Source organism: Schistocerca gregaria, chromosome 7 (genome assembly GCF_023897955.1).
Source record: "Schistocerca gregaria isolate iqSchGreg1 chromosome 7, iqSchGreg1.2, whole genome shotgun sequence".
NCBI lineage: Eukaryota > Metazoa > Arthropoda > Insecta > Orthoptera > Acrididae > Schistocerca > Schistocerca gregaria.
The window spans coordinates 495,479,456-495,507,368 of NC_064926.1; the positions used below are offsets into that span (position 1 = coordinate 495,479,456).

Sequence of the window (27,913 nt, forward strand, 5' to 3'; positions counted from 1 at the left end):
TCGGATTTGCTATCGTGTCAGAGTTTTCATGGAAGGTGTTGGGTTTTCCTGACACCTTACATGGTTTGCAGCTTTTCACGGTGGTGACGGGTAGAGCCCGCCCCAGACGCCTGCCCCTGTGTTGTCCTGACCTCGTGGCGGCAGCCACACGTTGTGCCGTGCCACGTCGTGTCGGCTCAGGCAGCAGCCAAGTCCTGAGGATCCTCGAGGCGGGCCCGGCTGCGTTACCGCATTGTCCGCCCACGCACAATGGCGCAGCACACACCCCCAGCCCTTAATTGGACGACCAATTACGGCCCTCACAACCTGCTGGCAGTGGGCACACACCTCGAGGTGGAGGTCTAACAAACTCCAGACACTGCCAGGTGGCGCGCCGAGGTCAGAGACTTGCTGGCTTATCTGCGTACTGACGGCGGTTATCACTGACACAGCCGGTTTTCCGTTATATCGTTGTTTTTTCACGCCTGTTTAACCTGACTATTAAAACCTCTCGAAATAACAGGTTTCTAAAATAACCAATTTTCGGTTATTTATTCATATCATTTCTGTGTAGTAAGAGTAAAAATTGAGACAAGACTGAAAAATATCGACTTCCTCAGTTTCAAGATACAAAGACTCAAAGTACGGGTTGAGGCAAAAAGGACTTTACAACTTTGGAATGATAGAGAAGTTTATTGAGATAACTTACAGATCATAAATTTAGGCAAAATATTATCTGTGGAGCGATCTTGTGCTATACTTAGGTTAAAATCAACAATCGAGATCGCAATAATATTTGTTTACTTACAGGTTTCGGCTTATGTTGAAGCCGTTCTCACAATTTTTGCGCCCCATATGGATGGTGCTGGCGTCACCACGGTTTTTCACATCGTACCGCGATCGACAGTATACTAACCTAACTTACAGAATCGCTATAAGTGTCATTTTTCAGCAAATCACCTCAGTTTTCACATAAAAGTGTCAAGAATCGCTTTGGTTCCATGAAACTAACATATGTGACGCGGCAAACATCCCACCAACAATCAGTTTTTTCTCCACACTCCTTGCAGCAAATCTGGAATAACTTGCGCAATGGCGGCGTAGATTCGACTTTTTAGGTCGTCTAAATTGTTTGGTACGAGAGATACATACACACGGTTTTTAATGAAACGTCAGAGAAAGATCACCAGTGATGCCAAATTGGGGTGCGAGGTGGCCAAGTGATTGGCCCTTCATTGCCAACCCACCGAGCTGGGAAGACATTATCGAGAAACCCTCCGTCTTCCGTGAGGAATGACGTGGTGCATCTTCTTGCTCGTAGTAAACCATCACATCTCGGTCATCTTCATCGGTCTGTGGAACTGAAAAGTTTTCAAGCATATCCAGATTCACAATACCGGTGAAAGTAGCCATCTTAACTGTGTCCTACGCTGGCGCTCCTGATGGCGGAATGGAGTACTGATGCACTACGTTAATGTTGAGGTAGTTTGCTACAAAACGACATACGTACTGATTCTGTAAGTTATCTCAATAAATTTCTATATCCTATCTGCATCATGTCCTTTTTGATTCACCCTGTATCAAATTAAATAAAAAATAACAGAAAACTTTAGTCCATCAAACACCCGCTGCTTTTCTCGAAAAGTGATAAGTGGATGAATACTACAAAAAATCGCCAGCATTCGCGTATTGATATTAATTTCGTAAAACTCTCCTCAGAAAACATGTTGTAACCGGGTATCATATCAGAGTTTGGGCGTTATAGTCAGATTTAAAGGATACAAACGGAAGTTCAAGAACGCAATTTGCTCGTTTGTCTGTTTTCAAAAGCTGCATGCAGATAAAGGCACATTGTGTAGACACTGGCAGGAAATGAGCTAATTTCTGTTTTTATTCTGTCCTATGAATGAACTGTTGTTAAGTTTTTAATTCATTTGTGTTCCATAATTTCCTTCCCCTTTCATTATCTCATAGAAATGGCAGAGAAATATTTAACGAAGCGTTGTGCTTTATTGCTATGTCACTTCATAAAAATGTTTCTTGGCTAGGGTAGGTGGCATTCTGCCGTACAATGGATATCCAGCGACGACAGCGAGAATCAACCTTACAGACGAGGTGGGGCAAGTCTTGCAAGCGCACTTCAACCCACAACGATAAGTACGTTACTGTCTCGGCTACGCTGTACCAGTTCTTATCCCATTCGTTTATTACTCGTTTCTGTTGGCATGGGTATTAAAATAGCCCTGACTGTTTTTTTTAATTTTCTATTTTAACGGAATATTTTAAGAAAATGCAAATATTACGAATACAAATTAAGCCTTTTTTTTAAAAAAGGTTCCTCCAAAAATGAAAAATTTTATCACTGCTACTGTAGAAAATCGATATTTTGGATGTTTTACTTGGTTATTATTAAAAATTAACACCTGTAATGACCGAGACCAAACAAGTGCCGGAAAATATCGGTTATTCTGAACTAAAATAATGATATCTGTTTTAAATGGTCGGATTTTCCAATCCGTAATATACAACAGAGACCACGCCGGCGACAGTAGTAAGCAATTATTTGTCGTACTGGAGTTAGTATATCTGTCGAAAGCGAAACGCGGATAGATAACAGTTCAGACAATAAGAGAAGCGTTTCATATACGGCGCTACAGAATGCTGAAGAGTAGATGAGCAGAACGAATTACCAATGGTGAGGTATTAATCGCACTGTTGAGAGAACAAGTTGCTATAGGAAGTCGCTTACCTGTTCCTTTACTTCATTCCTAGCTGAAAAAATCATTTTCCGGGTATTCATTTTGCCAATTTGTAATTAGAAACCAAAAAAAAAGAGCTGTGTTTGTAATGTAATATCGAAAAATTTCATTTCCATGTATTCGTGAAAACACCTTTGAAATTATGAAACAGTCGTACAAAGAAACATGCATAATGTACAAAGGCATAAGTACAGTATCTCGGATGTTTCAGCTCCCTGCGTCTCCGCTGCGATTTTGTAAATTTTTCTATGGTAACGCCTCTTCATAGCTCTACAGACGGCTATTGTTTTCGTCTACAACTATTTGCACTTAGCAGTTGAAAGCTGTCAAAAGCCCTGCCAGGTGTCAGGAAGTTCCGTAGAGTAATAAAGAATAAATGTAATAAAACTTCATGCATGATGTGACATTTTTTTTACACTAATCAGTGTTTACGATGTGATATCTCTTGAATCGTGTCTAGTACAGTGATATAATTTTGTAGGTACATTCAGCTGTAGATGTGAATAATGTCTGCGAAATATGTTGCGAATAGAGTGAGTAGCATTAACGTCGATATGAAACAGAATTTTGGAACATACATTGTGTTGGAACATTATGATTTACCCCTAAGAGAACGTCCATTGACACGTAGCCAACACGGATGTAGAAAACATAGTTGTTGTGAAACACAATTATCTCTTTAATAACAATAAGAGTTCAGTGCTATTGACAAAAGATTTAAAATTGATTCCGTACTCAGTTCTCCAGAAGGCTTTTGAAACCGTACCTCATCCAGTGGCTTCTAAGCAAATTGTGTGCTTATGGTACAGTCCTCAGTTACGCAACTGAATTCATGATTTCCTGTCAGGTTACTCTCAGTTCCTAGTAACTGACGGAAGGTCATCGAGTAAAACAGAAGTGATTTCTGCCGTTCCCCAAGGTGGTGTAACAGGCCCTCAACTGTTCCAGATCCATATAAACGATGTAGGAGACAGTATGAGCAGTCATTTTAGGGTGTTTCCAGACGACGTTATCGTTTATCGTCTAGTAAAGTCATCAGAAGAGCTATACCAATTACAAAACGATTTACATAAGCTACCCATATGGTGCAACCACATGAGTGCTAAAAGGAGTCCGTTAAACTTCGGTTACACTATAAATCAGTCAAATCTAAAGGCCGTAAATTCAAGTAAATTCTAGGAATTACAATTGCGAACAACTTAAATTGGAAAGAAAACATAGAAAACGTTGTGGAGGAGACTGCGTTTTATTGGCAGATCAGTACTAAAACGACTGCCAACACTACGGTCTGTCCTCTTCTGGAGTACTGCTGTGCAGTGCGGGATCCTTACCATGTAGGATTAAAGGAGTACATCGAGAAAGTTGAAAAACAGGCAGCATGTTTTTTGTTATCGAGAAATAGGGGATAGAGTGTTACGGTTATGGTAAAGGATTTGGGATGGACATCACAAAACAAAAGCGTTGGTCGCTGCGGCGGGATCTTCTCACGAAAGTTCAACGACCAACTTTCTCCTCCGAATGCGAAAACATTTTATTGACCCCGACCTACATAGGAAGAAACTATCATAATAGTAAAATAACGGAAATCGGACCTCAGAGACGTTCGTTTTTCCACGCACTGTATGGCAGTGGAATTATTGTGAAGGTGGTTCGAAAAACCGTCTGCCAGGCACTTCAGTGTGATTTACAGAGTATCCATGTAGATGCAGATGTAGATGTAGCAAAGAAGTAATAAATTTAATCGTCATGCATGGTTTGGCAGTTTTTCATCCGTCTCAGTGTTTATGACGTCATACTCGTATATCCTGAACTATGATTGGTAGGTGTTTCTTAGTACTTCGACAACAATTGTCGCCCGACAGTGAGGGATATGTTTACCAAATCGGTCCTGTGGTTTAGGAGGAGGTGCAGAACATACATAGATCCATTTTTATAATATGTATGGACTTATTAATCCTTGGGCATTATCAAGATACGTCATAACAAAAACTGTTATCGTTAGAGCATGTTATACGAGGTGTGTTCAGAGAGTATCCAACTTTCTTCTTCCCTGCATATACCTATGAAGCATCGGTGACTTTCTTCGGCGGAGATGTGGTGGAGGACACTCATGCACAGTCGTGACGTTTTTCCCCATCAGCAGAAACAGTGGCAGGCAGTCGATCCTATCAGTGAGGTCACGTTCGAGCGCTCCTCGGATTCTAACAAGTTGTAAAATGACAGAACAAACTGAGTTGACGAAACGGCATCAAATTTTTCCAGAAACTTGGCTACACCCAAACAGAAACTATTGATAAGCTTCAAAATACTGTATGGGACGATGCCATGAGCAACTCGTAGATAAAGGAGTGGTAGAACCTCTTCAGAGAAGACCGCACATCAGTGGACAGCGAACAGCCTTCAGGCAAACTCTCGACAAACCGAAAGGACAATATTAATTGAGCAAGTGCGGACTTTGATTACGGAAGACCGTCGTATCACAGACGAGAACTTGCGAATGAGGTAGAGGTAAGCATGGATCGTTCGATTCAGCTTTGAGACACGACTTGTTCAAACAAATTGGAAGGCGTTGAAAAGCTCAAATTTGTGGTTTCGACGATAGACAAACAAAATCAGAGACAAGCAGAAGTGCAAATGAAACAGCAGAATACTAACAGAGCCTTCAGTCCCATTAAAAGCTTCTACAGTCTGAACAACTGACAAATAAAACTAAATTGAAGCTACATATCACAGCCTTCAGACCAGTTCTAAACTATGAACCATATACTTCGAGTTAGACTAAAACCGATGCCCACCACCTACAAGTACTTGAAAACAGTTCATGGGAAAACGTTTGGTCCATACCACGCTAATGATACACAAAGATGGGAAAGAAGACACAACACAGAAATCGATATGCTATTAAAACAAGGAATAATAGTGAGCATAATAAATTTCAGATGATTTCAATGGGCGGGCCATATAATGTGAATGAAAGAGGACCGAATAGTTTAAAGTCATTTGGTAAAAGATCGAAGGAGAGACTCAGGAGTACATAGCTGAATGAAATTAAAACAACACTCAACAAGGTGGCCCTAAATAATTGGCAAGAAATAGCACAAGATAGAATGCCTTTGGAGGCAACACATGAGATCAACGCTGGATCTTAGAGACTCTTAGAAGCGAAGAAGAAGAAGAAGAAGAAATGAACCAGGAGGACGTCCGCGAAATTCGTACCGAAACCGCTGACAATGGAGTTGAAGCAAAGCCGTCTCGAAATCGTACAGAACATTCTTAACGATGAAAATAGTGACCCCAACTTTCTTTCTGAACACTGTGATTAGAAGCGATGATCTTCCATTCCACACATCAGTGTTGGTGAAAAGGAAAACGTGATGACGTCCCTAACACGAATTTCTAACAATCACAGCAGGTGCTGGCACAAGTTCACGTGAAAACATAGATGGTGTGGTCAGCGCCTTACCATTTTAGCCATTTTAGTATTTTAAGGCGCAGATTAGCCGGATGGAACCCTAGCCATGTGTAGGACCCGACCCTTTGGTGAAACAATGAAATACCAAAAGAAATCTTCGTAAAAGGCCGCAAGTTCGTCGTAAGCAAATGTTTCACACTCTAGCGCCGGCCGGAGTGGCCGAGCGGTTCTAGACGCTACAGTCTGGAACAGCGCGACCGCTACGGTCGCAGGTTCGAATCCTGCCTCGGGCATGGATGTGTGTGATGTCCTTAGGTTAGTTAGGTTTAAGTAGTTCTAAGTTCACGGGGACTGATGACCAAAGTAGTAAAGTCCCATAGTGCTCAGAGCCATTTGAACCATTTGAGCCATACACTCCAGCACAGAAAGCCGGTGGCACGAGCAAAAGACTGTCTGCGCAAGAGAGAGACTCCGATGTTTTCGCATGTCTTGAACGGCTCGAGCAGCTTATGTGACAGCTCGGAAAATATCGGGCAATATAAAGGCATATATACTGAAGCACCAAGGAAACTGGTTTAGGCATCCGTATTCAAATAAAAAGATAGTAAACAGGCAGAATACGGCACTACGGTCCGTAACGCCTATTTAAGGCAACTGTTTGGTTTAATTGTCAGTACGGTTACTGCTACTACAATGACAGTTTATCAAAATTTAAGTAAGTTCGAACGTGGTGTTATAGGGATGGGACATAGCGTCTCCGAGTTAGCGATGAAGTTGTGATTTTGTCCTTACGACCATTTCACGAGTGTACCGTGAATATCAGGAATCCGGTAAAACATCAAATCTCAGACATTGCTGCGGCCGGAAAAAGATCCAAGTACGGGACCAACGATGACTGAAGAGAACCGTTCAACGTGACAGAAGTGCAACATTTCCGAAAATTGCTGCAGGTTTCTATGCTGGGCCATCAACAAATGTCCGCGAGCGAACCGTTCAACGAAACATCATTGATATGGGCTTTCGGAGTCAAAGGCCCCCTCTTGTACCCTTGATGACTGCACAACACAAAGTTTTACGCGTCACCTGGGCCTGTCAACACCGATATTGGAGTGTTGTTGACTGGAAACATCTTACCTGTTCGGACGAGTCTCGTTTCAAATTGTATCGAGCGGATGAACGTGTACGGTTATGGAGACAACCTCATGAATCCACGGGCCCTGCATATCAGCAGGGGACTATTCAAGCTGATGGAGGCTCTGTAATGGTGTGGTGCGTGTGCAGTTTCTTTGATATGGGACCCCTGATATATCTAGATATGGCTCTGACAGGTAACACATACGTAAGCATCCTGTCTGGTCGCCTGCATCCATTCATGTCCATTGTGCATTTCGACAGACTTGGGCAATTTCAGCAGGACAATGCGATAGCCCACACGTCCAGAATTGCTCCAGGAACACTCTTCTGAGTTTGAAAACTTCCACTGGCCACGCAATTCGCCAGTCATGAAAATTACTGAGCACGTCTTGGATGCCTTGCAAATGCCGTATGTCCACCCCCTCGTACTCTTACGGATTTATGGACAGCCCTGCAGGATTCGTGGTGTCATTTCCCTCCAGCACTACTTCAGACATTATTCGAGGCCATGCCACGTCGTGTTTCACCACTCTTGCTTGCTTGCGTGGACCTTACACGATATTAGACAGGTTTACCAGTTTCTTTGGCTCTTCAGTGTAAATCCACGGCGGGTCGCACCTTCGCAATTTATTTTTGAGATTGCGACTGTAACCGAGTCCAAATCTATCTCTGACTTCAGTTTATCTTAAATTTTCTTCTTTATTCAACCAAATATTCTACTTGTAGGCCCTATGTTACAGATGCCCTAGATCAACCGTGTGCGTAAGTTGATAGCCACAGAGACTACCTTCTACGACAAATAAACAATGTTTTAGAAGTGCTCTTAAATTTACAGGTATGACCTTTAGGGAACAGACTACTTCCAGTTGGTGGATGTGATAAGTCAAAACTGTTTCTCTCATGTTCACTTATAAATAGGGGCCTCATCAGCTCTAAGATAGACATCGCTGACAGGAAATCAAAATGGAACTATTCAAAGATTTATCGAGGTCTGCATCTAGATACGAAATTAAATAAACAAAAAAAATTCAAAGAAAAAACAGTAAAATATTTTGTGAAATAGTTTGTCAAAAAGTAAGAAATAAAATACATTACAGAACCGTTTACAGCACCTCTGAATGATTCTCGAAATCATGCGCAACAAAATGAGGAGCCGATTGAGAGTTTAAAGTTCAATGGTTAACTAAGAAAACTGGAATTTTAAAGACTACCGGAGATATTTGTCTGGTGTAATTTGACTCGGTGGTCTCCCTACGCCACAAACGTATCTCAGCTGCTGTACATGATTTATGGCTTGTTTTAATAGACGCGTCAAATGTTCCTCTAATATGTTTTTATTCGTACTTTTAGACAAGTCATTTCACAAACCATTTGACAGTTTCTTACAATTATATTTTATTTTCAAGTATTGTTAATAAGGCATGAAATACTTGCCTAATTCATCTAAATGTCGATCGCTATTCTACTACTATTAAGAGTATATTGCTTAAGAGAAAGCTGGAAGTTTCAATTTATGCAACGATTTGATAATTTTTGACACTTCATATAGATAGCTAGGAGGAGCTGTTTGTGAAACATTTCAATTTTCATTCAAATCACCAGTAAGGTTTTGCGTAATTACCCGGATTACTTTGTAGCCTTTAAATCTTTCTTTGCAAAACTAGACCTAACACTGGCCCATTTGCTACCCCCACTTGTCCATATCCCTCTCTTCATTTGGTCATGAAAATTCGAAAAACCATTCACTGCCTAATTTCTAGGAAGTCTTGCTTTTTCTCCGCTCAATCATTTGATCAATTAACTTTCACCCGAAAATTAACAAACCTCAAAGTAAACGTTGCACTCCCTGATGTATCTAGTGTTTAAGGCTTTGGTGGTCAACAGCGTTAATTAATCTACCTCTGATCGCATTACCCACAGAGACGAGTGAATAAGAGGCATGTACCATAGAGGAGCGCACGGAATCTGTAGTACAGTATGTAGCCAACGGCTAAAAATCACACACACACACACACACACACACACACACACACACACACACTAGAGACTTTTTAAGCGTACGTCCATCTACGAATACGTAAGGAAAGCAACATAATATCTCCATGACACAGCTTTTGTTTCAGATGGGAATCTCATTCATTGTGTACACAAGCCCTCACCCTTCGGACAACAGACACATCAGTTTGCTCATTAGGCAATTTAGCTGATAACACTGCAGGCAAAATTCCTTTGGATATCCCACCACACTGGCCTTTAAAGAAGCCACCTTCGAAACTCATTGGTCTAAGCTAGATGTCGAATGAACAAAATGCAGTGGTACTTCTGCAACGGAAACCTCGGCTATTAAAGGCGTTTTACAAAATCCTCGGAAGTTACAAGTATCCAAGAAACATAAAAATTTCTCTCGTCTCGAATCAAAGGTGCAGACAAAATTACTGTTGTTAATTAAAAGTCAGCGGAGATAATAGCTTCAGTCACATACCGGTGACACAGGGAATATGACTTCATAACAACCTAACAGGTCTGAGAGGCAGCAGTACTTACGGAAGGGCAGACGTTTTAGCAAAAACCGGCCGTGCGACGCACGCCGCACTATATGTTACTCGATTCTCGTCACACAGCTGACGTAGCAGCCTGACCATTATATCAACAGCACGTAGGCGTGATGTTTGCGTACACAGAAATGCGCTAAAGAGAAAAGGGTCAGGATGCACAGTTAATGCGTTTTTGAAGTTTCATTTGGCAATTTATGATATGATTTGATTCCTGAACGGTACCTGGCATTTCTGTCAGTAAAAATTTGAAACTGAAGTAACCTCATTTGTATTTCATTGAGGTCGGTCAGTGACGAATTTCGTCACATTCGTTAACGTCTATTTCTAGCAGATAACCATACAAAGGAATTAAACACATTGGATGAGAGTGGGGAAAGTTAAAAATTTGTGCCAGACTGGGATATGAACCCGGGTCTCCTGCATACGAGGCAGATGCTCTGACCACTACGCCATCCAGACACAGTCATCACCGCCGCTATCCTAGCACGTCTCCCGTCAGACCCATACTTTTAACTTAGCCCCACACTATTAATGTAATGATCTTACCCATTGTCCACATTAATCGCAGCATTTCACCGATTCCTGGAAGACTTCGAATCTGATGTGCAGCTACACTGAAGGGATAATTGGCCGTCCTCGCCTTAATTAGAGATTTGTCGTGTCTGTTCCTTCAGACATGTCCGAAAGAACAGCCACCACATATAAATAATGGATAAATCTAAATTCTGTTTACTTGTTTATTAACTTTTAGTTTTTGATTGTCCTTGCCATTTCTTATACAAACGAGCTGGTCAGGTTCGACACGTGTCATGACACAAGAATTGAAATTTATAGGTGACACAAAAAATTATTGTATTCCAGAGAATTGTTGGTTATCCAGTCTTTCTCGAAAGTGAAAAATGCAGCTGCACTGAAAAAACAGCGTAATTTTCCAAAAGCAACATGACAACCAAACAAACATAAGTTATACAGCAGCTGCTAAACCCACGATCAGTCACAATTGGCTAGACGAGAATTTTGCCGGAATCACGGGAAATCACTTCAAGAAGCCTATGAGAATTCTTTAATGAATCAAAACTCTGTGCTCCATATTCACGGGGGAAGGCGGGGCAACTGTTCTTCGTGCCACCAATTGGCGAATCGAAGAGGAGGCTGCTGTAAAACGTGATTTTGTCTAACGGAATCACCTGTCACAGAATTCAACTCAAGAATGTGGATCTCAATAAACAATTAGCTCCGAAACCAATGTCCACAGACCTTTGAATAAAAAATGACTGTAAGTGAGAGGCAACAGAAAGGGACCACATTATTTATCTGTTCTAGGCAATACAGTGGAGAATTTAAAGACATTACGCTGTTCAATGAACTTAAAGATTCAGTTTTTGAACTATCATCTTCAAGCAGAGAGAGAGAGAGAGAGAGAGAGAGAGAGAGAGAGAGAGATAGAGAGAGAGAGAGAGAGAGAAACGAAATGTGTGCCGATAGTCAGGTAATTACAGTGAAATAAAGACGAGTTTTCTTATTTGCACTTCAATAAAACATTTGTTCATATATTGAAAAATTAAATTACTTTTGATACCGGTTTCATAAATTTTACTGTTTTACAGTTTAGAAAAAAAGTCACATTGCGACAAAACTGATGTTAGGCATTGATTCAGTGCTCAAAGAACCATAATATTAGCTATTTCTATCGCTGCATAAATGCACCTGCCGTCATGACTGTACCAGAGGCATTGTTTTGTATTTTAACACTTTGAATTAACACTACGACATTCATTCTTTCTTCTTAAGGTTTGCTTACCACTTCGCAACAGAATTCAAGAACCACTTTTTCAGAACCCCGTAATAGCCTCCGACTACGACGCATAACTGTGAAATTTGCTTCACAAAAATCTTCCTGTGTAATGATGCAAACGCGCGGTGCCCTGCGACGCCACCCTGGGGTTCTATGGCGCTTCAAACAGCAAAAATGTCGGCACATGCGAAAAAAGGCCACAGCTCAATTCATGTGATGTGTAAGGTGCGTTAACGATGTCACAATGGCGCCAAATTTCAGTTCTGTCACACGATGGGAAGATCGCCATAGACCCTCTTACTGACATTTCATCCCTTCTTTGACGCCTCTGCGATGGTCAGAACCGCGACACCCAGCACTGAGTCACACCGCTTGTTTATGAGTCGCCGAGGAAAACATTCCAGACTCGCCACCGCTCAGAACCGGCATGAAAAAGCTTCAGGGGGTGGCATAAATGGCGTCAATGAAACCATCCTTTTCTCTGGTACATTGATTCCCACACATATCATGAACCGCAGCGCCACCGCCATTTTTGCTCCCGTGTACAGGTTGGAAGCATTGTGGACTCATCAAAACCATTCCACGAAATTTAAACCGTGCTTATAGCACTTATTAGAGTGAGCGACGGGGTGAGAGGTGGGGGAGGGGAGTGGGTAAGGGGAGGGAAAGCGAAATTGACAGATGTGTGAATACGAGGGCTATTCAGAAAGTGAGGAATGACTGGTCGCCAAATGGAAACCACTGTGAAAATCCGACGAGGCTTTCCACAGAAGTATCTCTAGCATGCCCGTCGATTTCATCAAGACGCTCTTTCCAGTTGTGAGCACACTGTGAGCGAGTAAAGGTGCCTAAAACAACGATGTCACCCATCAAGTAGGAAGGCCCGCAGGGAGGCTCCGCCTTAATGAATGCAGCCCATCTAACACGACTGCCACGCGCTTCATGTCATTCTCACCTGCACTCTGTAGGGGCAATGGAGACACTCCTGCAGCCTTTTCGATGGGAAGTGTTTGATCACCGATAACACAGCCCTAATTGGCTCGATCTGAGCATCATTTCTGTTCAAATGAAGCGCTGGATACGAAGAGAACACTTGGGCGCAGCTACGTGCTATAGACCACCGTAGAGAATCATCGGAAAGCGCAGGCGGCTGCTTTCTATGACGATGGTGTTGGAAATTTGGTATAACGCTCCGACAAATGTCAGAGCGGCGACTATGTAGAGAAGTACCTGGAAGGCGTAGCTAAATGTGCAAAGAAATCAGTTTTGATTTCGCGACCAATCGTTCCTCACTTTCCGAACAACCCTCGTAAAACAGCAAAGGGACGCGCTGACAGGCGCCAACAGGCAGGCAATTGGAATCTCAAGGGCTGTCAAGGGTGTCCTACCTGCAGACGCCTCGGAGTACTTTACAGGTTCTTTCTGTACTATATCATTTTTAAGGGGGTAGGACGTCAAACGGGCCTACTTGGAGCAGGAGAGGCAGCACAGGACATTTCAATTTCCAGTGTCTATACCTTTACAAATAAATCCATAAAACTTTGTTAGCACGACCAGGAAGGATTCAGAATTCACACTAATAGCAGTGGAAGTTCTAAAACATAACGAAGTAATTTTTTTTACGTGTGAAATTTCATCATTTTTTTCACTTACTAATGGCAGCATTTGTTGCTATAGGTACACTTTTCTTCATAAGTAAGAGAGATTCTTCGACGAATTTTGCACAGATTCAGAAGGATGTAGGTTGCAGTAGCTACTGGGGAATGAAGAAGCTTACACAGGATAGAGTAGCATGGAGAGCTGCATCAAACCAGTCTCAGGACTGAAGACGACAAAAACAACAACAAACAATATTTAAAGGTGTAAGAAACTCTAGAATTTTCCAAATCTATTAAAAACTGTGGCAAAAGTTGAGGTAATTAACTATAAAATTTGCGTTTCTTCTAAACATGAAGTTTAAAATATAACAGTTCATTCGTTTTTTCATAAATTAAATAAATTCTAGAGTTTCATACACCGGTGAGTATGGTATGTATGATGTGCAAAATCCATCGAACAGTCTCACTTACTTATGAAGAAAAGTGTACCTATAGCAACAAATGCAGCCATTAGAAAGTGAAAAAATGATGAAATTTCACACGTAAAAAAATTATTTTGTTATGTTTTCGAACTTCCACTGCAATGAGTGTGAATCCTGAATCCTTCGTGGTGATGCTGACAAAGTTTTATGAATTTATTTGTAAAAGTATAGACACGGAAATTAAAATGTCGTGAGATGCTTCTCCTGCTCCATGTCGGCCCGTTTGACGTCCTACCCCCATTAAGACTCTCAATAAAAGTGGGTGAGTGCCAGCCAGGGTTTTGCCGAACTGAGAGGTCTTAGAAGGAACCTTTGTTATTTTATTCAAGCGTGTGTCAATACCGCACGCGCCTCCTGCCCCCTCCCGCCATAGCAGGACGCGAAATAAGAGCGACGTAACCCAACATGTGAGCTGGACTCGACAGTGAAAATTGCGACCGCGCTGTGCACCAAAGGGGTGCTACCACGCTCAGTGAGAATCCTCATAAAACGGTTGAAACGCTAGAGGGTGTCAGCAGTGTCAAAGTTGTCAGGAACGTCTTCCTGCTGCTCATCACACTGACAGTTGTAGTTTTCGACAGAAAAATGTGTGGGAGTCAACGCCCAGGGAAAGGAGTGGTTTTATTGAAGCCGTTTACGCTACTCCCTCGGGCCTTTTCGGGCCACTTACGAGCGGTGGTGTGTCTGGAACGTTTTGCTCGACCACCGATAAGAATATTGCGTGATTTCAGTGCTGCACGTCGCGGTTCTGACCTTCATCGCAGAGGCACGATCTTCTCTTCGTCTACGTCCACGGTGGCGTTGGGCAGAGCTGTGGTGAAATTGGGTGCCAATGTGACGTCGTTAGCACAGCTTGAACGTCACATTAACGTCCGACCTGTGGCCTTTTTTCGTATGTGTCGGCATACTGCTGTTTTGAAGCTTCGTCGAGCCCAAGGATGATATCGCATGGGGTCATGCTTTTGCATCATTACAAAGGAAGGTTGTAGTCACCTTTGAGCCAAATTTCGCTATGTGACGCTATAACAGGGCTTCGAGAAAGTGATCCTTTAATTCTGTAGTGCAGTGTAATTTGTCTTAGCCTTCCGCATTGATTGTGTTAGTGGTAAATGAGTTTAGCTTTCGCGCTCCCTCTTGAACAGCGCAGAGTGGCGGAGAATGGTAAGCATTGGGTGTGGTGTCGTGGTGTGTTCCAGGGTCGTGAGGTGGACGTGGGCCGGCTGGGTCTGGTGATGGTACTGGCCGGGATGGTGGGCAGTGTCTGCTGCGGCGTCGTGCTCGACAAGACGCACAAGTACAAGTGAGTACCCTGCGTCACATCACGCTCAAGTGTCACTCAACGGCCGCCATCACTAGATGTATGAGTACACGTGAGTACCTGACACTATGTAATGTTGTTGCATTGATTTGTTCTGGAAGCGGTGCTGATATTCAAGACCATAAAAGCGGGTTAATAGCTGTGAGCAGGAAGTTAACCTCGCATTACTGAGCAACTGTTTCACCAGGTATCCAGTCTAGCTTGCCAAATTCCCAACCAGACTAACATAGCGGTGATATATATGACAATTTAAATATAAAGAAATAAATAAATTTATATTTGGACATTTATTATAACATTGATCATTGTTCCGTTAAAATTTCAGCATATTAAACTTGATTCATAACTAAACTGGTGCCTCATTTAGGATTGTGAAAATGTGAGTTTGTAATCTTATGGGAAACATCAAATATGGAACCAAGATTGGGAGACTGCATACAACACTGCACTCACAAAATAACACACGAAGAATGTTGAAACATATGCAAGAGGAAATTAACCACAACCAACCGATTCAATTTTCACCCAAAGAAGTTACGTTCATAGCCCAATACTGTCCATCATGAAATTACCACACACACTGGTATACTAAATTCATATTAACTCTCTGTGAAATCTTCCCGAAAAGGATAGCTGAGGGCTAGTTTGATGATTACACTACATGCTTCACGTGGTCAACTTGGTTTACACAAAGAGTGCAACCCCACAGTAATTTAGATAATTAACATAAATTACATCGAAACACAAATTACGAAATAAAAACCTCAGACTGGTTACTATCGTCTTACTATTAACCTGATGTGTCAAACAATTGTATAAGCACGTGGTACTGGTCTCACAAAGTACACCCCACGTGCGTTCAACATACAGAAAAGTTGCTATATTGAAAAATATTGTCAAGCCGAGACATTATAATCTCACGCACATTTGCATTTAAGAGTGATGATCTTAGTTAGAGTTACGGATAATCCACACGTGGTTCCACTTTACTCACAAACTAGTGGCAAAGCAACCACTGGAAGATATTCTGAACTTCACACTCGAATTACACTGCATTGCAATTTAAGATAACATTAGATATTTTAGATCTAAACCTGAAATAAAGGTGATTAAATTTTCAGTTAGGCTGAACTTAAGAAATCCATTGTCCTACGGACTTAGCAGAGACACGCTTAGCTGGTGATCTTACCACTTCAGACGCTCGCCGCGGACAGACTGCCTGGGCCCCTACCGAGGGTGCTTAACAAATACCAATGGAAGTGACCAGAGAGGCAGCTTCCTATACCAACATGACAAGGGACGGACAGGACCATACCAAGAATAGAAACCTCTTTGCTTTTAGAAAGCGTAGCTACCTGATCCGACGTTGGTCCTACTGTTCTCTAGCAGACAGGCTTGTCTGCTACCATCAAGCACGCAACTAGAAATACATTCGCTCATTCATCCTTTCACATAGAAGGGAAGGGGGATGACAGTATCTTATCATATACAGTATATAAAAGAAAGCGGATGTAGGTTCCGTATGAGACTGTGTGACATAAATTACATATAAACTGTGTTTTAAAGTGTAGTAGTGTGACAGATCGTTCTTGATTATATGTAAAAGTAACACGTACCACAGCTCAGTCTCCTCCCAGATAGTCAGAAACACCGCAGTAAATTTAGAAGCGGAATGTATGCCGTAAATGACAACGGTTTTAAAAAATTAACATGAAAGGCAACCAACAGAGACCTTTCAACTGTAAGACACATGAGTACAAGTGAGTAATCGATACTTCAAGTCATACATGTACAGGTGAGTACCCAGCACCATTGGACACAAGAGTGCAGCAGAGTAGCTGACATACCAAAAGGCATGAGTACACCACAGTACAAGTGAGTAGGCAACACCATAAGACTCACTAATACAAGTGAGTAGCCAACACCATAAGATGCACAAGTAAGTATCTGATATAAAGAAAAGATGCACAAGTGAGTACCCGACATTCGAAGTCACACGCATACAATTGAGTATCTGAGTAGCCAACATAGCAAAAGCAGAGTGCAAGTGAGTACCTGACACGGTGCAAGTGAGTAGCTAACAACACAGTACAAATGAGTAGCTGACACCTCGGGATGCACAAGTAAACTTGAGTATCCAACATGAGTACTCAACACCATAAAACGCATGAGTGCAAGTGAGTACCTAATACCACAGTACAAGTGAATAGCCAACACCACAAGACGCACGAGTACATGTAAGTATGCGGCATCACAAGAACCGTGAGTATAAGTAGGTAGCCCACATGACAAGACTCACGAGTATAAGTACACTAAAATACACTAAAGTAAAAGTGAGTACCAAACATCACGAGTATGAATGAGTACCTGACCCACAACATTTAGATTATATACGCTACATGTTCCATTCTTCTGCAGCGACGAAATCTTTAGAAAAAATAACACACACTAAAATCAAGACATATGAAATGTTCCATCCATAGATCCCAACTGAACTGGTACTCATGAATGTGGATAAGTCGAAAAATCTAAAGCATATATTTCTTTAATAGGTCTTTAGAAACATGTAAGTGTACATACAGTGAGATACATAAGATAATAATTAGGCTACTGTAGCTACAAGTCATCAAGTAGTAGTTTAATTTACACTACCTTTTTCCATTGATCACAATACTGGAGAAAAGATGTACAGAAGTCATATTTTATTTGACTATTTTAACAATATATGGGTCAACGGGTCATGTTCAGTGGGGTAGACGCAGTTTGGCATCCTTGTAATCTTTAGGCTCATCTTAAAGTGCACAGTTTCTAAACTTATTTATGGTTGCTAGGGAGTTACTTAAAACGTATGTTCATGAATAATAGACCTTTTTATACCAAAGTATGTGACTACAAATCTTTGTTAAGATTTTCCACGTCTCGTACTGATTCCTTGAACTGAGCTGTTGGTCTGAAAAAGAAACACTTTTCTATGACAAATTTTATTATGGAATAAATATATTAGGAAGCAGTAAATGGTATCCCCAGTTCTCTGAACAGGATTCCGCAGAAAATTCTTGAGTTTACCTAGCAATTAATTCACGTTAGACGGTTTTGGACTGTAAACTTTAGTTTGGATTGATGTTTTACCCCAAAAATGGTAGCTTTTTTATTTGCCGATGGGGAGACATGTCCCAAACGTTTAATGTTGGTTGCTTCGTCACACTGGTCCTTGTTGTGCGCAGTTTCGGTGGTTGTGGCTGGATACGTGACTATGTTGTCACACGCTGTCTGTTATAAATCAATTTCTTAGCCACCAGACTCGTCACTGCATCACCTGTCACACCGTATATTTCATCACCACACAAAACCTGAAACTCTAGGTATCGAGGCTGTATCTGCACTGAAGTGACAAAAGTCATGGGATAGCGATATGCACATATATAGATGGCATTAGTATCGGGAATACAGGGTATAAAAGGGCAGTGCATTGGCAGTGCTATCGTCTGTACTCAGGTGAGTCATGTGAAAAGGTTTCGTGCGTGATTATGCCAGCACGACGGTAACTAACAGACTTTGAAAGTGGAATGGTCATTGGAGTTAGACGAGTCGGACATTCCATTTCGGAAATCGTTAGGGAATTCAATATTCCGAGATCCACAGTGTGAAGGGCGTGCCGAATATAAAATTTCAGATGTGACCTCTCAGCAACCCAGTACTGCAACGCTTCGTTAGGAGATGAACTAAAATTTTACAATTTATCGTGGATTGTTTACATGCAGACAGTAGTGGGATGGTTAGTGCTTCATAAATATTCCGTGTGGTTTTTACATTTACTGTCTACATCCAGCAGGAAATTCACATGCATTTGTGAAATCATCCCTGAAATCCATTATATATCATCTTCAATATGTATCTCTACCGTCCAAATAAACCAAACTCAGTACACAGAGGTGTAAATAACATACCTAAAACCTCATTACTTCATATCCTGTTGAGAGAAATACATTGTCGAATTTACGTGGCTTGTTTATTTACCAGCATATATATGCTGACAGGTAGGGGGCCATTTCAGGTGCAAAGTGAGTATAAATGTGTTCAAATGGCTCTGAGCACTATTGGACTTAACATCTGAGGTCATCAGTCCCGTAGAATTTAGAACTATTTAAACCTCACTAACATAAGGACATCACACACATCCATGCCCGAGGCAGGATTCGAACCTGCGACCGTAGCAGTGGCGAGGTGGCGCGGTTCCGGTCTGAAGCCCCTAGAACCACTCGGCCACCGCGGTCGGCTTAGAAATGTGTGTCGCTTAAGACTCCAAAGTAGATGCCCCTTGCACACAATTTGAACTTAATGAGTGCTTGCTTAGTTCATTTGGAAAATGTTGTTATCAGTAGTGCCATGTGTGAGTAAGGAATGTCAAGTTTGTTCAAGAGATTTCTACTTTGCTTCCAACATATTATCTTACGAATTACAAAATACACGTACTTTAAGGTTTTGCTAATTTCGTGCGCAATACGCTCAAACACAAAAATAGCGACGCACCACTGAGGAAATGTGCAAATCGGAGGCCGAAAATTGATGTTCATACAAGTAAAATTTTCTCGGGCTTCCAGACACGTCCAGTGGTTTAAAATCCACGAACTTTCGGCCGAGTTCTCCAAGGCCTTTGTGATGCATTCGGATATTCATACAGATACCGACTCAAAATCCAAAATTACTAAACTTTGATGGTCAGTGGATGGGTATGCATTACTACAGCGCAGTTTCACGCATAGCTGGCAAGGACAGTAAACAGGGGACATGTCGATACCAGGGCATAAAGTCTCTGCGAATTTAATTGCGTGTACTCAGTTGAACAGCAACAATGCCTCGCAGACAGGAGCGTGAGCAATATACGCAGACGTCAGCATTTGAGAGAGGATGCATAGTTGGGCTCAAAGATGCCAGTTGAAGTAATCGATAAATCGTCCGACATCTGAATAGGATCAATGGCACTACTCGACGTTGATGGCAGAAATGGGTGAACCATGGCCGAAGACAGCGTCCAGAAGGAAGCGGTCCACCCAGAGAGACGACAGAGCGTGAGGACCGAGCAATTCCGAGAGAGGTATTCAGAGTCCCAGATTTAACATTATCGTCGATCCGACTTGCAGCTGGTACTTCAGTGGTTGCACTGCGGAATAAGCGCCGAGGTGTAGTTTGGCATTTACCGGCGTGATGTGTGGCTTAGCATCTCGTAGTCGTGCGGTAGTGTTCTCGCTTCCCACGCCCGGGTTCGATTCCCGGCGGGATCAGGGATTTTCTCTGCCTCGTGATGGCTGGGTGTTGTGTGATGTCCTTAGGTTAGTTAGGTTTAAGTAGTTCTAAGTTCTAGGGGACTGATGACCATGGATATTTAAGTCCCATAGTGTTCAGAGCCATGTGAACCATTTTTTGTGTGGCTTATGAGTAGCCCTTCACCATAAAATCCAAGTTTTCTCGCCTCCCGCCTACCTGTCATAGTACTTGTAGTGGATCCTGATGCAGTTTGGAATTCTTGTGTGATGGTCTGAATAGGTGTCCGCCTATTACACTTTACGACCCTCATCAACTGTCGGCGGTCCCTGTCAGTGATCAGACGAGGTCGTCTTGTACGCTTTTGTGCTGTACGTGTCCCTTAAAGTTCCCACTTCACTATCACATCGGAAACAGTGGACCTAGAGATATTTAGGAGTGTGGAAATCTCGCGTACAAACATGTGACACAAGTGACACCCAATCACCCGCGAGTTCCGCGGAACGTCCCATTCTACTCTCTCACGATGTCTAATGACTACTGAGGTCGCTGATAAGGAGTACCTGGCAGTAGGTGGCAGCACACTGCACCTAATATGAAAAACATGTTTTTTGGGGTGTCCGCATACTTTTTATCACACAGTGTATAAGCACCCGTACCTGTTCGTCAACAGTGCCAACATCATGATAAATTTCCCGGCGCTAGTAATCTAAAGATCTTGCTATTCAAAATGCCAAAAGAAGGCCAAAGCCCAATTAAATGACTACATTTCCACGTGCTACTCAGCAGACTATGTAACGCTCAGCATTAAATGTATGTCACTTTCTACTTCCCATATATATGTGTGTGAATACTGCGGTATCTGTACGTGTGGCTGTAATACACAAATGTAACAATCCCGAGTAGCAGATGGGCGCAATAAAAAGACTGTCGGAAAGTGACCTTTCGGCCTACAAGGCCTTCGTAGAACACACACACACACACACACACACACACACACACACACACACACACACACACACACGGAAGCTGAAGCCAAACTGGCTCTGTGTGTGTATGTTGTCCATTTTCGACAAAGGCCTTGTTAGCCGAAAGCTCACTTTCCGACAGTCTTTTTGTAGTGCCCGTCTGCAACTCAGCATATCCGCTATAGGATGAGCAGCAACTGTCCTTTTCATAATATTGGTACAGTCCAACCCGGATTTTCCATTGTTTGTAATACACAGATGTGGTTCTTCTAAACCGCTCTCATGTTATTTCTAGATGGTACTTACAGATCTGGAGAAATATTCAATTCTCTATCCGCAGCTTTTGAAACAATTCTTACAAGATATATAAAGAACATTTTTTGTTAATTTAGACATATAGTCATTAATATGGACCGAATTGGGAATGACGATTTATCATTTCCTATCAGTAGGATTTTAATAGCATATTACCAGTGTGTGTCTTGTGTTATACTTTAGTCTTGTTTACTCGTTTTAGTATACACTGACTGTGTAACTTGTTTTAAGTCGAATCAGACCTTCGTTAAGCCTCTGTAACTTCGTCCCAGACTACGACTTAAACTAATGTCTACCGTTCATTGTCGAAATAAATGTTAATATAATATTTCCTGTGTTGACATGGCTGTATGGACAAGTTCCGAAAGACAATATATTTTTTAAAAAAAGTTGGTCGGTATCACTTTGTTACATTCTGTATACTGAGCAGATTTTCTGAATACTGTTGCAGAACAGCCATGTGGTAACACGGTGATCTTGATATTGGCTTATTTTTAATGATAATCACCTGCGGCTAAATTTAAGGTGCAAGCTTCCTGTCTGCATCCTTCCAAACAGTAACGTAGAAGGACATCTGTCCTCTGCTACCTGTCAGTGCGTGTGCTACATCTTGTGTGTCGTCTGTCCGTTCCAGAGAGGTGACGCTGGCCATCTACTTTATGTCTCTGGTGGGCCTCGTCATCTACACCTTCACCCTAAACTGCGGCTACATCGAAGTCGTCTACTTCACCATCATCTTCCTCGGGTGAGTCACATCACCGCTACCGCTGTCTGGTCGCCTCGTTAGATTTCGTGCAGCAAAGATTGCGCAGCGCTGCTAAGAATTTCTCCTTCTGCCTTGATATGTAGCTTGCCATTACGTGCACACTGCATGCTCGTAACAGTACTTTCCGCATGAGCTCCGGGTGTGACTGTACACCGGTCCCTTCGCATTCACCAAGCTAGATGACTGATGGCGATTACAAAGGATTCGCATTCGAGAGTAAAGGGGTCAGAACCTCCGTCCAGCACACACATTTAGGTTTCAGTGACTTCACTAAATCGCTTAATAGGCCAAGCATTATGGAGAATGACTCGATCCAAGGTGGCGAAATTGCCGAAAAACATCAGCAAAATTGCAAACAATAGTCTTTCGTAAATGAGTAACAAACTGTAGCTCGGATCGGAAAATATTAAAGACAAAGCTGTCGGGCTTAAAAAGATCTTTTTATAAGTACTGATTTCTTTCTAACGGTCCCAGATGATCGAAAAACCGTTCAAAACTGGGTTCTCTTTAACTCGTTGACATTCACGTCCCCATACTTGCATTTATAGTACGTATATTCCGTGGTAAGACAAAAAAGTACTTGTTTGAAGAATTTAAAAAATGTTAATTATTTTTAGACATCGATATTTCGAAAAATATCTACTCTCGATAACTGGCTAGATCTTCTCAGCAGAAGGCCTTTCACTAACGGTTTGAGGCTTTTTTTTTTTCTTCAAAAGGTGTTGTGCTACCACTCACTTAAAGCCTTCATCTCGTGGTCGCGCGGTAGCGTTCTCGCTTCCCGGGTTCGATTCCCAGCGGGGTCAGGGATTTTCTCTGCCTCGTGATGGCTGGGTATTGTGTGTTGTCCTGATGTTAGTTAGGTTTAAGTAGTTCTAAGTTCTAGGGGACTGATGACCATAGATGTTAAGTCCCATAGTGCTCAGAGCCATTTGAACCATTTGAACTCACTTAAATAATTGTTACAATATTATTAATTGTAAGGATCCAAAAGTGGCTTCGAACAACTTGGCCCTCATTTCTCTCTCTTCTTGAGTCAAGTATCTCAATTTTTATTATATGAAATAACTTTCAATGAAAGAAACTGCTGACATTTTTCCACAAACTAAAAAAAAATTTTCTTTCGACCTTCTGCTGTGTAGATAACTACTTTTTTTTCAAATCTATAAAATGTTAATTGCGTCTACTGGATTTTTTAAAAAAGAAAGTTATATCTGCACCAGGTCGCCGTAGAAATAATTTCTTTTTGAATTCTAGAAAATATGTTAGCCGTTTCTTTACTTAAAACTTATTTTCATGTAGAAGAAATTGAGATAGTTAGTTAAAAAAAAGACCTCTGACGAAAGTGCAAGTTCGTGGAAATCATTTTTGATCCGTACAGTACAAATAATTTGGTAGAATGGTAGCACAACTTTTTGCGAAGGAAATAACCGTAAAACTGTTTCTATAGGTCCATCCGCAGAGAAGATCTAACCATTTATAGAGGGAGTGTTTTCCGTAGAAAAATCGATACATTTCAAAAATAATTACTTTTTTAATATTTCAAATTTGAATTACCGCGGGCGATACAGTAAATAGCATATACGGAAACATGAATTTTAAAGAGCTATAGGGAAACCAGCTTATAACGATGTTTAGATATACCTCAGGCAGTATGAAAGCCATCGATATTTATAAAAAAGGAATCGACAAATCATTTTAAACTCTAAAAGCATTCTCTTGAACGTTTATCGATCGGAGCTATAGTTCTATATTCGTTTAAGGAAAACAGACTCTTGAAACTTCCCAGATATTTTTGGCTATCTTGGATCGAATTTCAAGAAAAGGAATCTCTATTTAAAATTTGACTTCCTATACGCTCATACTTTGTTCCCAGGTAACAATTTTAAGCAAATTTAACATTGGGTCGTCACAGAATGATTGCACTGCGAGACGAATGGTGGGATGGTCCCTTTGACGAAAGACACGATCTAGTTTTCACTCGTACAGTAGGAGCTTGTTCTTCGTTTTCAGAGACTTCCATGTACTGTCCAAATCATTGCGAAGTGTATGGCACAGGGTACTTTCTGATGTACTGTTTGTTATGTTTCATTCCCGTTACATTTGCGTATGGAGCTTTGCACTTAGTCTAACATCGTCATCGCCATAACTACGGGAGTGTCATTTAGGGGGCAGAAGTATATTCCTAGACTCCTCACTTAATACTGGTTCTTGACTCTTTATAAGTAGGTTTTTGCTAGATAATGAATGTCTTTCTTCGTATCTACCAGTTCAGGTCCTTTAAAATACCCATGACGCTTGTTCCACGAGTCACACAAACCTGCGCACATTCACGGAGTGCTTCATTGTATACGTCCAAAGGTTCAAAGTCGCTGATAATCCTACTTGCTACAGGTCCCACGCACTTGAACAATAATCGAGAATGGATCACACCATGTTTTGTAAGCAATCTTCTTGCACTATTAGAGCATCCTACGAATGAACCGAAGACTGTCACTTACTCCATATGAGCATATGTAATCTTTCTAATTCATATCTATACTAACTGTTACACCTAAGTATCTGTATGAGCTGACTGATTCCAACGGTGAATCAAAGGACATAACATTTCATTTTTTCTTCATTTTTTTAAGTGAAAAATATTTTATTTCTGAACATTTAAAACAAATTGCCCTTCCTTACACCACTCTGAAACCTTATTAGGATTTCACTGAATATCTGTGCAGCTGTTCTCAGACAGTACTGCAAAACGTCTCAGATTACTACTGATACTGTCTTGCAAGATCGTTATTACCCAATACGATTAGCAAGAATACGAACACACTTACACTTCCCCGAAGGTTGCTCTTCATCCCAGGTTTGCAATCTGCGCCTCCCCCCCCCCCCCCCCCCCCCCCCGCCACCCCCCTACCAAGAAATCCTCAGTGCAGTCATTAACGTTGCTTAATACTCCACATAGTCGTGGTTTCATTAGGACCGAGATTTACGTAATGTATGCTGGTTGGCATGAAGCAGGACATTGTATTCAAAATACCTCATTTTTACTTCAATTTATACTTTAAGCTTGTTTAGTTTCCGGTCTTTATCTGTCGCTGCAGAGAGACACAAGGATGGGACTAGTCTCTCGGAAAAAAATAACAGCACCAGTTGCAGTTTTACTTTCTATTTAGAAAGTAAAATCTCTTTAGAAAATAAAGTTGCAACTGGCATCGTTACTTGCTTCCAAGCAGTTACTGCAGTTGCGGACCCTGCACTATCATGTTCGTCAAACTGGTCAGTTCGTCAAACTAGTCAGTCTCATCTTTGAGTTACAAGTATGACTGGATTCATGATTTCCTGCGACCACTTTCATGTCTACTTATGCGATGCGTCCTGCTACAGTATTTCGCCTTCTGTATGTGTATTTAAGTGTCAGTGTTAGATTAACCTTTCCTATTTGTATCTGATTGTCTCACGAGGGAATGAACGCATATGCTGCTAGCTAACCACAGCAGTGTCTGTTGAGTGGGGGCCACCATTGTCACCTTCTGCGATGCGGAACAAGGAGTTGTGCTGTGCCCGATCATGCCACTTTCACAGATTCGGCGTACAGTGACTGTCGTGTAGCAGAATTCTTTTATCAGTATCGGATCACACAAACACTATCATAATCGGTTTTGTACTTCTTAGTAAAGCGATACGTATACGACAGTGTACGATACCTAATACGTTCCAAAACTCCTCGTACAAAAACGAGATTCTTCCCGTACTAGTACCTCGGTTTCTATAGGTGATAGAAAGATAGGGTCAAGTGTTTTGGATAGCGCTTTGGCTAGGGACCATTTGTATACCGAAAATAAGGATAGTCCTAGTGATACTATCCTACAGCACAGTACAATACAGGGTCAAAGTATGAATGTTTGACACTTCCCCCTCCTTAGGCAAATGGAGCAAATCGGTCTGTTCTTCTTTCATTTGATGTGGTCTACGATGGGTCTTGAGCGGCTTATAGAGGCACCATTAGTTCATGGGAGATTCCTTAGAAAATCCCAAAAAAGGGTTTTCTTTTTACCTTTTTTTTCCCTACCAAAAGCGAGTCGCCCATTCCTAGATGACTATGCACAGAACATGGCTGAAAGTTTGACGGTATATTCCTACGATACCGCCGGCCGCGGTGGTCTCGCGGTTCTAGGCGCGCAGTCCGGAACCGTGCGACTGCTACGGTCGCAGGTTCGAATCCTGCCTCGGGCATGGATGTGTGTGATGTCCTTAGGTTAGTTAGGTTTAAGTAGTTCTAAGTTCTAGGGGACTAATGACCACAGCAGTTGAGTCCCATAGTGCTCAGAGCCATTTTTTTTCCTACGATACCGTTCTCGAACAACCTGGAAAATTTTCTTGATATCTTCATCTGTTTCCTAGATGCAGAGATTCAAATTTACCATTCTTGTACACGTAAAGGGTGCCTGTAAAATCCAGTGTGACGCAGAAATGTTGCTTATAGAGAGGCGTAGCACAGAGAAATATGCTGAAAAGTGTCTCCATTATCATCACAAGGGTTCTGGAAACCCTATGTCGCAGTATTCAAGCATATGCAAAATCTCTATGCACGTAAAAGCCGGTCTGACTCGTAAAATGATTTTTGCTTTATTTCAATTTTACATAAGTAAACTATGAAAATTTTACTGACCCATAAAGTTCTTTTCATATGAGTGACATTCCCTGCTGCGGCAGGAAAAAGAGACACCAGTGAAGAAATGCTCTTATCGGAGCACAAAAAATGCGAATATGCTGGGGTTTAAAAGACCCTGACTGAAAAGTGCTGTGGTACCCACCTCATTCTACCTTTCTCAGCGCCTTTAAAAATTTTCCCCAGAATTTGCGAACATGTTAGCCCTTGTTTATTCTGAGAGAAGAGGACACAGTGGAAGTCGAAAAGGAACGGGAAAGTAATAAATACTGGAAGATAGTAGATGGATGTCGTATACAAAGAGCAAAGGCCACAATGGCAGTGTGAGAGAAAGAGGAGGACACAGGGGCAGAGAAACGTAGTTGACAGTTTCAGGAATAAAGAGGAGGAAGAAATGGAAGTGAGAGGGAGTCAGTTATAATGAGAAGCAATCTATCACAAAGACAACGAGGAGGAGAGAGGTAGTGACAGTGAGGAGAGACAGAAATGCAGTGACTGACAATTCGCGGTTTTTCACAAACACAACTTTTATTTACGTACGTTTACAAGTTTGGTGACTGAACAACAAAAGTAAAAGTTTCCTAATTCAGGCAAACAAAAATTAACTTCTAATTTTACACACACACACACACACACACACACACACACACACACACACACACACACACACACACACACACACACACACACACACACAGCGGTCGAAGTCCACGAGATCGGCATCTGTAGTGAACTGAAACTGAACTTAGGGGCTGGTTGTAGCTCCTAAATAGCTGTCTCCAGCCAATCACGCTTTGGCGTAGTGATACTTCCTGCAGACAGTGGCTCGAGCTCTCCCTGAAGGAATTAGTGCTCGGAATGTCTGTCTGCATTATCTTGTATGTAAGTAGCCGGTGTTTACCAT

At 41.8% G+C, this 27,913-nt stretch overlaps 1 protein-coding gene across 2 annotated transcripts in view; it reads left to right on the top strand.

Moving 5' to 3' along the window:
- Window positions 1-27,913, top strand: part of LOC126281398 (feline leukemia virus subgroup C receptor-related protein 2) — a 636,393-nt gene that overhangs the window by 540,181 nt on the left and 68,299 nt on the right. For both annotated transcript variants that reach the window (XR_007551260.1, XM_049980331.1), the window contains exons 5-6: window positions 14,911-15,014; window positions 22,212-22,322. Coding sequence is in view for 1 of the 2 variants with exons in the window: in XM_049980331.1 (XP_049836288.1) it covers window positions 14,911-15,014; window positions 22,212-22,322 (215 nt within the window). In the remaining variant the exon portion in view is untranslated. The remainder of the gene's footprint in view (window positions 1-14,910; window positions 15,015-22,211; window positions 22,323-27,913) is intronic.